General features: G+C 45.5%; 1 protein-coding gene across 7 annotated transcripts in view; it reads left to right on the forward strand.

Moving 5' to 3' along the window:
* Positions 1-13,489, forward strand: part of Abcc5 (ATP binding cassette subfamily C member 5) — a 97,236-nt gene that overhangs the window by 46,372 nt on the left and 37,375 nt on the right. For all 7 annotated transcript variants that reach the window (XM_037209892.1, XM_028857571.2, XM_037209893.1 and 4 more), the window contains 3 exons: positions 8,442-8,566; positions 8,690-8,762; positions 12,975-13,178. In XM_037209892.1, the coding sequence (XP_037065787.1) occupies positions 8,442-8,566; positions 8,690-8,762; positions 12,975-13,178 (402 nt within the window). The remainder of the gene's footprint in view (positions 1-8,441; positions 8,567-8,689; positions 8,763-12,974; positions 13,179-13,489) is intronic.

Genomic DNA, 13,489 nt, shown 5'->3' on the forward strand with positions numbered 1-13,489 from the left:
ATTCCATGTCCTTTTACGTGGGCTATCACCAGAAGGTGGAGGCCAGATCTAGGGTGGGTCTCCAGCCCTCAAGTGATTGAGATATAGAGTGAGTCTCTCCACATCAAATGATCCAGTCAAGAATCCCTTCCAGCTGCTTGGGTTCTGGTTGATTCCATTATAGTTGAGCTGACAACCAAGATTACCCCCTGCAAGTCCACCCCGCGTCAGCCCAACACAGGCACACCTCCTCATGTCATGCTTACTTGCCACAGAAAAACTAATAACTAGGTGGTAATTTTGATACCATGCTGTAACTATCCCATGGACAACCTCCAACTATAGATTTTAAAATAGGTGGCAATATCCTTTGAGGAATGCCTGGTCTTTTAGTATCTCATAACAGTGTGATAACTGCTGATACTATCTCAGTCAATGTTACATTATGTGATAAAGAAATAAGACACAAATATTCTTTAATGTAGATGTATACATGCACTAATACATTCTTAATAAGATAGAAACACATGTCAATGATAGTCTAAGTTTTAGCAACTGGTAATGTGGCCTTGGACAGTATTTATGACCACCTTCTCTGCTACCCATTCTCTACTTCCTCCACCCTCAGTCAGCACCTCAGCAGGTCTTGACTTTTCCTGGAGGAGTGACCCATACCTTCATTTCTGATAAGTCTGTACCCTTTCTCATCCTGCTTGGATTGGGCTGTGTTTCTCATTGATTTTAATCACAGGACATGGTAACAAGAGACACCCTAAAGGATCTTCTGCACTCTGAACCTCATCCTCTTTGCCTCCATCGTGAAGAGGCAGTCCAGTTTCCTTCTGGTAATCTGGACCAATCACTCCTCCTAACACCATCAATCCTTTGGTGGCCTGTTGGCTTAAGGGTACCAGAAGTACACAGTGACTGGGGGCTGGGTGGAGTCTGAGCATCCAGTCCAGTAGAATGTTTATTGTGTCTCCAGGCAGGAATGCTCATCCATCTGGAACCAAAATTTCCAGGCCACCCGAACTGAAGGTCTCGGAAACAGAGTCAGAAATTTACTTAATGGGTCACTAGGCATGATGGGCGGAACCACTCCCTTTTCAGCCCCTTGCTTCCTGGTCCTGTGAATCCTGGATGCAGGAAAATCGTACCCTATGTTGGATGCTGATTCAAAGCTTATGCCTGCTTCTAGAGAACCTTATCCAGGCCTTCAGCCTCTTGCCACCTAATTGGTGCTGTGTCTTCAGAAGGCCATTTGACGGTTCTGTCAGGCCAGCTGCTTTAGGATGGTAGGGGACGTGGTGACACCAGTCGATTCCATGAACTGGGCCCACTGCCCCCACTTCCAGCTACGGGGTGAGTTTCTCCGTCAGAAGTGATGCTGTGTGGAATACTGTGTGGTAGGTAGGCATTGTGCCTTCCATGGACAGTGGTTTCAGCAGAGCATTATGTGCAGGAAAGGCAAATCTGACAAAGGGTTGCCCTTTCCTCAAAGGAAGAGGTCCAATGTAGTCCAACTGCTACCAGGTCCCTGGCTGGTCACCCCAGGGAATGGTGCCATATTGGGGGTGCTCAGTGTTGGTCTCTCTTGCTGGCAGATCTGGTACTCACCTGCAGCTGTAGGCAGGTCAGCCTTGCTAGGCAGAAAGCCATGATGTTCAGCCCTTGCATAGTGAGTTCTGTTGCTGGGAGGAGACACCATGACAAAGATAACAACTCTTCTAAAAGAAAACATTTAATTGGAGGAGAGACACCTCCTCCAAGAAGGTCACACCTCCTAATCCTTCCCAAACAGTTCCACCAACTAGGGACCAAGTATTCACACAGAGGAGCCTGTGGGGGCCGTTCCCATTCAAACCCCACATATAGCCTCCATTGCTGCTGCTATGTCCACTTTGTTCATGGACCCATTAGGCAGTGACAGGGGTGGCTGGGGAAAAGCTGACTGTTGACAGGTCGTCCTGTCACTGAATTATTGAAATCCTCTTCTGCTGATGTCGTGTTTGGTTAGCATTTACATGAGACGTAAGTATCGTCTTTTTTTCATTTGGAGAGATCTGTCCACATTATTTTTCCCCAAATATTTTTCTTAACGTTTTCCAATTATGCTCTTTCCAACTCCCTGACCAGCCAGCCAGCCCATTGGATATAGCTCATAAATAGAAAATTAAACTTCTGGCCATTTCTCCTTCCAAGCAAAACGTACAGTCATGTGTACGGCCTGAAGTCCTGTCCACAGTAAAGATTTCCCTTCACCAGAGTCTCTTGGGGTTGTTGGAGAAAGGAGTGGTAATGCTGCAGCTGTCCACTTCTGAGTGGTGCTTGCATAATGTGCAGAACCATCAGTACCCCATCTTCTCTTCCTATGTCAACCAATCATAAGGCACAGCCCATGAGGCTTTAGGTGCATGCTTGGGAGCAGATGGCATTGTAACAGGAATAGAAACCAGAGGCAGTTGGGTAACTTCTTCATGTAACTCGGTTGTGCTCTTAGGACCCACTCAGGCTCAATCATGTATATTCCCCTTCCATTGGATAATGGATTGCTGCTGTGCATGTCCTACTTCATTGCTCGGTGGGTCCAATAATACCCTGCTCATAGTGGAGCATAGTAATGTGGTAGTCCATTGTCAAACAAATGTTCATTTTCCACTAAGGCCTAATAGCAGGCCAGCGACTGTCTCTCCAAGGGAGACAGTTACCTACAGGTGATGGTGGAGCCTTACTCCAAAATACCAAGGGGCTCCTCTGTGATTCACCTTCAGGGACCTCCCAAAGGCTCTAAACAGCATACCTGTCATTTACTGACACCTCAGGTACCATCTGGTCATTGGATCCTATGGTCATGCAGTAGAGCAGCCTGCACACCAGCATGGACCCATTGAAGAGCCTTCTCCTAGTCCAGGCCCCACACAAAGCTAGCAGCTTACTCAGTCACATGGTATACGGGCCAGAGTAACATCCACGTGAGCAATGTGCTGTCTCCAAATCCAAATAGGTCCACTGTCTTAGTTACTTTTCTGTTGCTGTGAAGAGACAGCATGACCCAGACAACTCATAGAAGACAATTTATTGGGGCTCACAACTGTTTCAGAGGATGAGTCCATGACCATCATAGTGGGGAGCATGGCAGCAGGTGGGCAGGCATGGTGGTGGAGCAGCAGCTGAGAGCTTGTGTCCTGGTCTACAAACACGAGGCAGAGAGAGCTAACTGGGGATGTCGTGGGCCTTTGAAACCCCAAAGCCTGCCCCCAGGGACTCCACCTCCAACAAGAATGTCCCCAGGGACTCCACCTCCAACAAGCCTGCCTCCAGTGACTCTCCACCTCCAACAAGCTTGACTCCAGTGACCACACCTCCAACAAGCCTGCCCCCAGGGACTCCACCTCCAACAAGCCTGCCCCCAGGGACTCCACCTCCAACAAGCCTGCCTCCAGTGACCACACCTCCAACAAGCCTGCCCCCAGGGACTCCACCTCCAACAAGCCTGCCTCCAGGGACTCTACCTCCAACAAGCCTGCCCCCAGGGACTCCACCTCCAACAAGCCTGCCTCCAGGGACTCCACCTCCAACAAGCCTGCCCCCAGGGACTCCACCTCCAACAAGCCTGTCTCCAGTGACTCCACCTCCAACAAGCCTGCCCTCAGGGACCCCACCTCCAACAAGCCTGCCCTCAGGGACTCCACCTCCAACAAGCCTGCCCCCAGGGACTCCACCTCCAACAAGCCTGCCTCCAGGGACTCCACTTCCAACAAGCCTGCCCTCAGGGACTCCACCTCCAACAAGCCTGCCTCCAGTGACTCTCCACCTCCAACAAGCCTGCCTCCAGGGACTCCACCTCCAACAAGCCTGCCTCCAGGGACCCCACCTCCAGCAAGCCTGCCTCCAGGGACTCCACCTCCAACAAGCCTGCCTCCAGGGACTCCACCTCCAACAAGCCTGCCCCCAGGGACTCCACTTCCAACAAGCCTGCTTCCAGGGACTCCACCTCCAACAAGCCTGCCCCCAGTGACTCCACTTCCAACAAGCCTGCCTCCAGGGACTCCACCTCCAACAAGCCTGCCTCCAGGGACTCAACTCCAACAAGCCTGCCTCCAGTGACCCCACCTCCAACAAGCCTGCCTCCAGTGACCCCACCTCCAACAAGCCTGCCTCCAGTGACCCCACCTCCAACAAGCCTGCCTCCAGGGACTCCACCTCCAACAAGCCTGCCTCCAGGGACTCCACCTCCAACTCAGGGACATATCACCTCAAACAAGTCCACACCTTCTAATTCTTCCCAAACAGTTTCACTAACTGGAACCAAGTCTTCCAACATGTGGGCCTGTTGGGGTCATTCTCATCCAAAACACCACACCCACTAAACACTGTGCTTTTTTCTTAGCGGTGGGAGGAGCCAGGTGCAATACCTTGTCCTTCATCCAAGAAGGAATATCTCTGTGTGCTCCACATCACTGTACTCCTAGAAGTTTCACTGAGGTAGAAGGCCGTTGAATTTGGTTAGATTTATTTCCCATCTTCTGATGTGCATATGTGTTTCCAGTAAGTCCAAAGTATTTGCTCCCTCCTGCTCACTTGGTTCAGCCAGCATAATGTCATCAGTACAGTGGACCAATGTGATATTTTCTGGAAGAGACAGATGATCAAAACCCCTTCAAACTCGGTTATGACACCAGACTGGAGAGTTAATCTACCCTTAAGGTAAAACTGTGAAGCATATGGTTGGCTTTGCCAACTGAAAGCAAATTGCTTCTGGTGGTCCTATGGACAGGTACAGAGAAAAGGGTGTTTGCTGAGCAAGTAGCTGCATACAAGTACCAGGCTTCGGTAAGGACGCCACATCTGGTCCAGCAGCAGCAGTCGGGGTCACTGCTTAACTTCTCAGTAAGTCAGCAGCCATTCCCCGCAGTCCAGCTGTTTGCTGCATAGTGTAGACAGGAGTGCTAAAGGGAGGTGTGGGAGCCCCTCCCCCACGTCCTCGGTTCTCAGGGTGGCTCTCTTCTGTCATTCCTCCAGGGGTGCAGTGCTGATTTTGGGTCACTGTTTCCTGGCAGAGGCAATTCCAGTATGTTCCGTGTGACCTTTCCAGCCAGAATAGCTGTCACTCCGTTGGTCATAGAAAATTATGGGGATTCTGCCACTTTCTAATTGTACCCATCCCAACCACACATCGTGGGACTGGGAAATAACTACAAGATGAGTTTGGGGACTCACTAGTCCTACTGTAACCCGGATACTAGCCAAGACTCCATCAGTCCCCAACCTCCAAAGCCCTTACTTTAACTGGATGGCCACAATGTTTCTTGTGGTCTTTCAGAATCAGTTTCAGTCAGAACCAGTATCCAATACACCTGCAAAGTCTGACTATTTCTTTTTCCTCCAGTGTATGGTTTGCCTTGGAAAAGCCACAGGTCCCTCTGGGGAAAGATGGGAGAAAGTCTGACAGGAAAACTCTTGGGTATGGTTTGCCTTTGAAAAGCCACAGGTCCCTCTGGGGAAAGATGGGAGAAAGTCTGACAGGAAAACTCTTGGGTATTTCATCAAGGTCCTTCCTCGAGGATCTTGACCAATGAAAGACCTGACTGTTCTTCATTCTCAGGGTCCTGGGTTTGCAAACTGGCTCAAGTGTGGACCATGGAAATTGGTCCATGGACTGAGATTCCCTATTGCTATGATCAAATGTAGGCTTTATTTGTTTGGGGGATTTTTCTGCTTATGCAGATCAGACAAAAACATAATAATATTTATGTCTTTCTTAGAGACTGACGAATCCATATGAATAGTGCCACCATAAAAGTCACTTTGCCTGTGCTGCCCATTACAGGTCAGGCTGTTCTGCACATTGCTTTGCTTGGGCCGCCATTATGGTAACTACAGTCACCTTACCTGGTGATTCAGTGTTGCCAGGTGGCCCCTGTTACTCCTGGCCCAATCAGCCCATTGCATTCATCTCATCCATTTGTACTGCAGCCTCTCCTAAAGTGTGCCACAAAGAAACCAGTGGTAAGAAAGCTCTTCAAGTGTGCAGATGCCCCCGTGAGCAGGGGCACTGTGAGCCGACTGAACTAGACCGCTCCGTGGGTAGAAAGAAAGGCTTATTGGGAACCAGACTGCCATCGCTGTGGGGGTGGGTGACAGAGAATGTCAAAATGCCTGAAAAGCAGATTTTCTATGACAGTCAGCAGGGTGGGAGTCTTTTTGCTGATACAGGCTGTCAGGTTGACATGACCTTGAGCTAGATGCCCTCGTCTGAGGTAGCTGACCTTGGAGGACAGATTAAGAAAGGTTCCTGTTGATTTAAGGGAAATTCCTCTGTTTACCTGGCCAAAGTCTACTGGACATTGTCACCTGTCACCAGCAGTGCCATGGGGGCACTTTGGACCTAACACCCCTCTCATTTTGTATCTATAGCATTAGTGCTGGGCATGCCTTCTGGGCCTTCCCATTGTGGAGGATTAGCTTTTACACAGCATAGAACTCTAGCATTGCAATTTCCTGGGCCTTCACATTCCTTCATCAGCAGTAAGTGAAGGGATGTCAGGCATCTCTGCATCTCTAGCCTCAGACAACCAATTGAATGAACTTTTGGCACCCTTTTAAAACTCCCTTATCAAACCTAGAATCTCCGTCAGTCAGTCCATATTGAAAAACTCTACCTGATCTAGTTTTATGTTCCACCATTATCCCACACCCTTAAAAATCCATCCCCACATGTATTCCCCAGACTTCTGAATGAATGAATGAACAAATTCATCAAACTCTTCAGTAGTGTAGTGCACCTCCTCATGGAGTACGTTTTCTACCTCCTCTACAATTCCCGGATACCTCCTTCAGGGAAGGTCACTGGGCATTCTGCAGACAATGAAGGATTAATTCCTCAGGCAGAAGTGGGAAGTACAGTACTGCAGGGGTAGAGGTGCGGATGCATCCTCTGCTGAGGATGGAGAGACTGCTTCCTCAGGTGAGACACATCCTTCAGAACCTGAGGGTTCAAAGTTCTCAGCCTCGGTAGGGTCCCTCTACACATCTCTATCCACGTTACAGGATCCCATTCCTTACCAGTCAGTGCCCTTTAACTATGGGTAGCCTCCAAGTCTGAGGCTTAGATTTCATTGTAATTTAGTCAGTCTTATAATAAAGGTTGTGGTTTGATTTCCCACAACTCTGTGGCTTCTGATTCTCTTTCAGGGTACACTTAGAAACCGTTAGACTGTTCGAATCTGGAGCCAGTCGGTTGTTTGAGTTCATTCTTTTCCTTTGCACCACATCTTGAGATGCTACGAGTTGGTTAATTCTATCACTGAGGTCATTCTCTTCCTTTGTCAGTTTACCCAGAGATGCTAGAAGCATCATTATTTTCCTAACTTCCCCCACAAGTTATCAAAAGGGTTACTTATATATTGGTTCACTGAATTCCTTGCTCCTTACAGTAGGTGAATTGGGATAACCAGATGTATTTATCTTGATAAACTCTTCAAGTAGTTCACGCCGTAGATCGTTAGTGCTTTCTATACTTCTAGGGGAGGCTTCAACAACTGGAGTGGTTGGAAAGCCTACTCCCGGTACTTAAAAATTCATCCTTATAGTTCTGTTTCTCTAGAATCATTCATGGTACCACAGTCTATAACAGTTTTGGTTCTCTAGAAGAACAGAACTGATAGAATAAATGTATATACAACAGAGAGTAAACAAGTATATATACAACAGATAACCAGGTACCATTTAACGATTGATTTATTCATTTGTTCACATAGTGACATTTCTCAGGTGTGTATACCAGTGACATGTACACACACATACACACATGGGGTTTATTAGAGTAGTTTACAGACTGAGATCTCACTAGTTCAACAATGATTGTCCCCAAAGAAAGGCCAAGAATCTGGTGGCTATTCAGTCCAGAAGGCTGGATGTCCCAGCTCGTTTTTCTGTTTTAGAATCTCAGAGAAATAGGTTCTAATACCAGTGAAGGAGTGTCTTAGCAATGGGAGATACAGACTTCCCAACAAGAGTGCAGGCAAAAAGTCAAAGCTGCTTTCTTCATGTCTGTTCATGTGGACTGCCCCCGCTTGAGTGCCCAGCATGGGGTGGGTCCTCCCGTAGCAAATGTTCCAATCAAGAAAATCCCTCACAGATGTGCCCAGCTGCTTGCGTGTTAGGTATCCAGATGTGGTCAAGTTGACAACCAAGGTTAGCCATTGCGGTTGTACTTTCGTAGTGAATAACTTAGAGAGTATGAAGCAGTCATGGGTTTGCTATCTCAACTAAGTAAGGATAATTTTTTCTTTGTTGCTATAGCTTTCTTTAGAACAGGGTGGTCTTGGAGGTAAGTTGAAAGAAATCCTAGAAGTGGTCAAAGCTTTAGAATCTTTTAGTCACCACTGAGAGTGTGAAGTATTGTCCAGTGGCTTAGGGCAGTGTTTGGACTCACTACTGGATGCTGTCTGTCTCCCTAGATGACACTTCTGGAGGGCAGCATTGCAATCAGTGGGACCTTTGCTTATGTGGCCCAGCAGGCTTGGATTCTCAATGCCACTCTGAGAGACAACATTCTCTTTGGCAAGGAATTTGATGAAGAAAGGTAAGACAGACATGTTTGGTTTCTGCCATCTTTCCTTTGGCCGTATGTGAGAGAAAGCAGTCCCCATCCGTGGGCTTTGTCTGTCACCACGTCCCTGATTCTCTGTCACTTTGTGTCCTTCAGGTACAACTCAGTGCTGAATAGCTGCTGCCTGCGGCCTGACTTGGCCATTCTCCCGAACAGCGACCTGACTGAGGTACAAGCCTTCTGCCCCTGACAGGCCACCGTAGCAGGGAGGGGCTTTGGAGAACTTTGCAAGGACATGCCAGAATCCCTTCCTGGGAGGGTATCTCCCAGGAAAGAACCACACAGAGAGTTTTGCCTTCATGAACCTATGTTAGAAATGCATTTGTTGATCAGCACAAGAATATCAATACTGCCTGTTTTAGGTATTTACATACCTAAATACTAATGAATATACCTAAATACATGCAGATCTTAAGCATATCCCATTCAGATTCCAAATAGTTTTGTTTTTACTCTGTTTAAATATTTTTTAGCAGGGCATGGTGGTACATGCCTTTAATGTTAGAACTTGGGAAGCAGAGGCAGGTAGAAGCCAGCCTGGTCTACATAGCAAGTTCCAAGATTGTACTGTGAGATCCTGTAGATGTAACAGTCTTATTAAATAAGAAACACAGAGCCAAATGCAGAGTTAAAAGCCTAAGAGGTCAGAGCACCAGCTAAGAGCTGAGACTTAAAACCGCCTTCTTACCCTTCTTGCCGCTGCCATCCTTCCCCTCCAAAAGAGACCTACTTCCTGTGTATCTGTCTTTTTATTGACTTTCTGTTCTGCCTTCTCATTGGTTGTAAACCCAACCACATGACCTCCTCGTCACTGCCCGTCTATACAGACCTCCAGGTCTTCTATGGTTGGTATTGAGATTAAAGGCGTGTGTCTCCATGCTGGCTGTATCCTTGAACACACAGAGATGTGTCTGTTTTGTTATCGGGATTAAGGGCATGTGCTACCACTGCCAGACTTCTGCTATGGTCCTGAGTTCAATTCCCAGCAACCACATGGTGACTCACAACCATCTATAATGAGATCTGTTGCCCTCTTCTGGCCTGCAGGGACACAAATAGGCACTGTATACTGTATACATGATAAACACTGTATACATGATAAATAAATAAATCTTTTAAAAAAAAAGAATTATAGTTACAATATCTAGTCTATTTGTGTTTGGCAAAATGAGAGAAAATACTCCATTTTCTCTCCTATCCTGGTGAGTCCAAAGTGTACCTAATTCACTTTCTATCCTAACTTATATTACCAACCCAAAACTATCTTTTTATGTCTCTCAACCTTATATACTTTACACCTCTTTTGTGAGTGTCTTTTCTGAATTTGGCAACAAGGAAAACTTAATCTTCAACTCCATCAGAGATGTGAGAAGGATATAATATCCTGAGTAAACAGGAAGTGCAGAGGAAACAACTTCTAAAACTAAGAAATGACAGAAATAGCTGGCTGCCTGGACAGTCACTCAAAGTTCCTCTGTAATGCTGGGGCATCCATCCCTGGCCTATAGGCTGAGAATACCTGACAGACTTGTCTGTGAAGCAGCATTTTTGAAGGACTGCCCTACCCCATCTTGGTAAAACTTGGTAGTCACTTTTTTGTGTGTCCTGCTGGTCCAGTTTGAACAGTAACTGTCAGCAGTTGAGGCAAGGGCATTTTTTTTGCCCACGTGGCTAGCTTTTGCCATAAAGAAAGCAAACTCCATATGGATTTTCTTCAATGCCCATCATCTTTCCTGGACAGCATTGGTGATACCAGGAGCAGACGTGTCTCACTGCCATGAAAAGACTAAGTTATTAAAACACTTTAAATACCATATTCTGTAGGTCTTTGAAGTGTTTGAAGATTACCTACCTATCTGAAATATATCTTTGTATACCTAGAAAATCTAACATGACTATAAGTTTGACTATTAATCTGTATTTCTTAATTATACATTATATTTTTAAATGAACTGTTAAGCACAATACTCCAAACAAGAGTAGAAACATAGATACAGTAGATTTTAACAAACATAACCTCAAATTTGTATCAATATACAAAAATATCTTAAACAAGAGTAAAAACATATACAGTATAGCAAAAATAACCTCAAATTTGTATCAATATATAAAAATTCATACCAATGTAAAATATTTAGACTAGTAGTTGCTTTTTTGGTTTAAAAGTATATTCAATAATCTAACCTTTTATCTTATCATTTCTATATCATACCTCCCCCTCCACTCTTTTTAGAAAGAGATTTTTGAATCTTATCTCCTTTGTTCGGGTTTTTTCTGACCATTACCAGCAATAACTTGTAACCAACCCCCCTTAAATGATAATAAACATCCATAATCCATCTTTTAGGGATAAAAGTTCTCTAGAGTTGCTGATTGGGGTGCTGGTGATCTTTGGGGGACCCTGAGAAAGTTTAGAATTATGATCAAATCCTGACTGGAGTATTCTGTGAGGCTGGACCATCTCAGCCAGCAGCCTTGAAGTTGTTGTGGATGCAGAATTCTGGATCACTAGGCCATCTGTTCTTGTTGGTGTCTGGTCCCCTTGCTCTGAAAATACATAAAGTTTTAAAGGTAACATACATATCTGTATTAATACAAGTATAAACTGTACATTGTACGTAAATCAGCCAAAGATGATTTTTTTTGTTTTGTTTTATGTTTGAGCAGGTAAAATATACATCACATGTCTTGTAGTTCTTTTTGGTTTATATTTTATGCCTGTAGTCAGGATTTCAGGGGGTCTTCCTTGATCAAACCTGATTTTCTTTAACTTTTAACAAATCCACAGCCTTTTATTTTCTATGTAAATAAAAGCAGAACCTCTTTTCCAAAGTAGCATGTCTTTTGACTTCCATTTTGAAGTCAAGACATTTTCAAAATATATAGGTTGGTTTAATCCAGTAGCATGTATAATCAAATGTCTCTTAGCAGCTATTGCTTCTTCCTCAGCAGTCAAAAAATTCAAAGACAACACAATAACATACAGTATCCAGATATACAGTATCCAGATACAGTATCCAAAATACACAGTATCTGTGTATTTTCCATCTTTAGGTGGCTTTTTTATTTAATGTTATTTTACTCCCCCTTTAAGGACATTATTATTTTAAAACTGTAGTTTTATTTATTTATTTTTTTATTTTATAATTTAATTTAATTTTACATATCAGCCACGGATCCTCTTGTTCTCCCTCCCCCCACCTCCCCCCCAGGCTACCCCCCAAAACTGTAGTTTTAAATCTATAACTGTATATGCTGTTTCTTTTCTTTCTCCCAAGCCTATGTATATTTTCAAGCACACTAAACCATTTAGATTTTTTTTTTGTCTGAATTGGTGTTTACTGCATATCTTTATCTTTTGCTGACCACATGAGTCTTTAAACTGCTAAGTGGCATGGCGAGGACCAAAGCAGTGGCTTTGGCGGCTGGCTCCACCCAGCTCCTTGGTCTGTGAGCGCTTATCTTCATGGCAGAGGTACTGGCAAGAGCCACACTTGCCACCCTAACTCGAGGAGTTCCTGGGTTCACACTGCCACCGAGTAGTGTGCCACTGACTACTCATAAACTCCCTTTAAGAGTTTGGTAGCAGGACTTCCCAAAGGAACCATCTGTGCCACCAGCACAAGCCAGGAAGTCATGGCTTAAAGGAGCCATGCCTCTGTTCACTGCCAGCAAACAGAGCCCACCCAAGAAAATGCTACTACTAAGAAGCCACGCTTGACTCTGTTCTTTTGTGTGTTTAGAATCCTTTTTTTTTTTTAAGCTTTCTCAGGTTTTATGTGGGATTTTTTTGTCAAACGTTTGGGTGCCACACATAGATAAATGTTTCTGTCCTGCCAGCAACTCCCAAAGACCCAGCAGCTGCTTCCCCAATTTCCACACAGAGGCTTATATTAATTATAAATACTTGGCCAATACCCTAGGCTTATTACTAGTTAACTCTTACACTTAAATTAACCCATAATGGTACCACAGTCAAGCAGGCACAGTGCAGAAAAACGTATGATGTCATGTAGGTTCATAATGTACACGTTGTTTCAAATCTCAGGGTATGGGGGGTTGTATTTGACTATTTAGATTCTTTCAGGGTTCTTGAAGAGTTTTAGGCAGGGATGAAGAATGGTCAACTTCTTGTTTTAGAAAACTCTTTCTGTGGAAGAGAGTGACCTGGGCAGTGTCAAAGCCACATGCAGGTCAGATTGGTACTTAGATGGTTGTGGGTTGAGACTCCCCCAGTTCCTAGGAGGATCACACTGGCACTTTATATAGGCCAGGAGTTCAAGAGTCGGTTTGGTTAAGGAAGAGAAAAGATGACTGGGATGACTATTAAGCACTGTTCTGGATTTAAGATAGAGGCTTCCCTTTGCTTTGGGGTTCATAGATTGGAGAGCGAGGAGCCAACCTGAGTGGTGGACAGCGCCAGAGGATCAGCCTTGCCCGCGCCTTGTATAGTGACAGGAGCATCTACATCCTGGATGACCCCCTCAGTGCCTTGGATGCCCACGTGGGCAACCACATCTTCAACAGTGCCATCCGGAAGCACCTCAAGTCTAAGACGGTTCTGTTTGTTACACACCAGTTACAGGTACGGCACATCCTCTCCTAGGCTGCTCACATACGCTTGGTACAGGGGTGGGCGTGGGCCAGGTATCTCTGAGACAATTAGCAGTTCCTAGGGTTTGCCGTTTTCATCTCCTGGGCAAAGAGCCTTCTGACCAATTACCAGCACTCCAGTTGGCCATCCGACTTGGGGGTCCTTGAAACATGCTGGTTTTGCATGTAGACCAGCAGGTAGAAGGGCTGAGAACAGCATCTAGTGTAGAGTTTGGGTCGCCGTAGTCTGGAAGAAAGCATCGTGATGGCATCGGTGGGTGACAAGCACAGCCCGCGCCAGGC

Source organism: Peromyscus leucopus, chromosome 12, assembly GCF_004664715.2.
Source record: "Peromyscus leucopus breed LL Stock chromosome 12, UCI_PerLeu_2.1, whole genome shotgun sequence".
Classification (NCBI taxonomy): Eukaryota; Metazoa; Chordata; class Mammalia; order Rodentia; family Cricetidae; genus Peromyscus; species Peromyscus leucopus.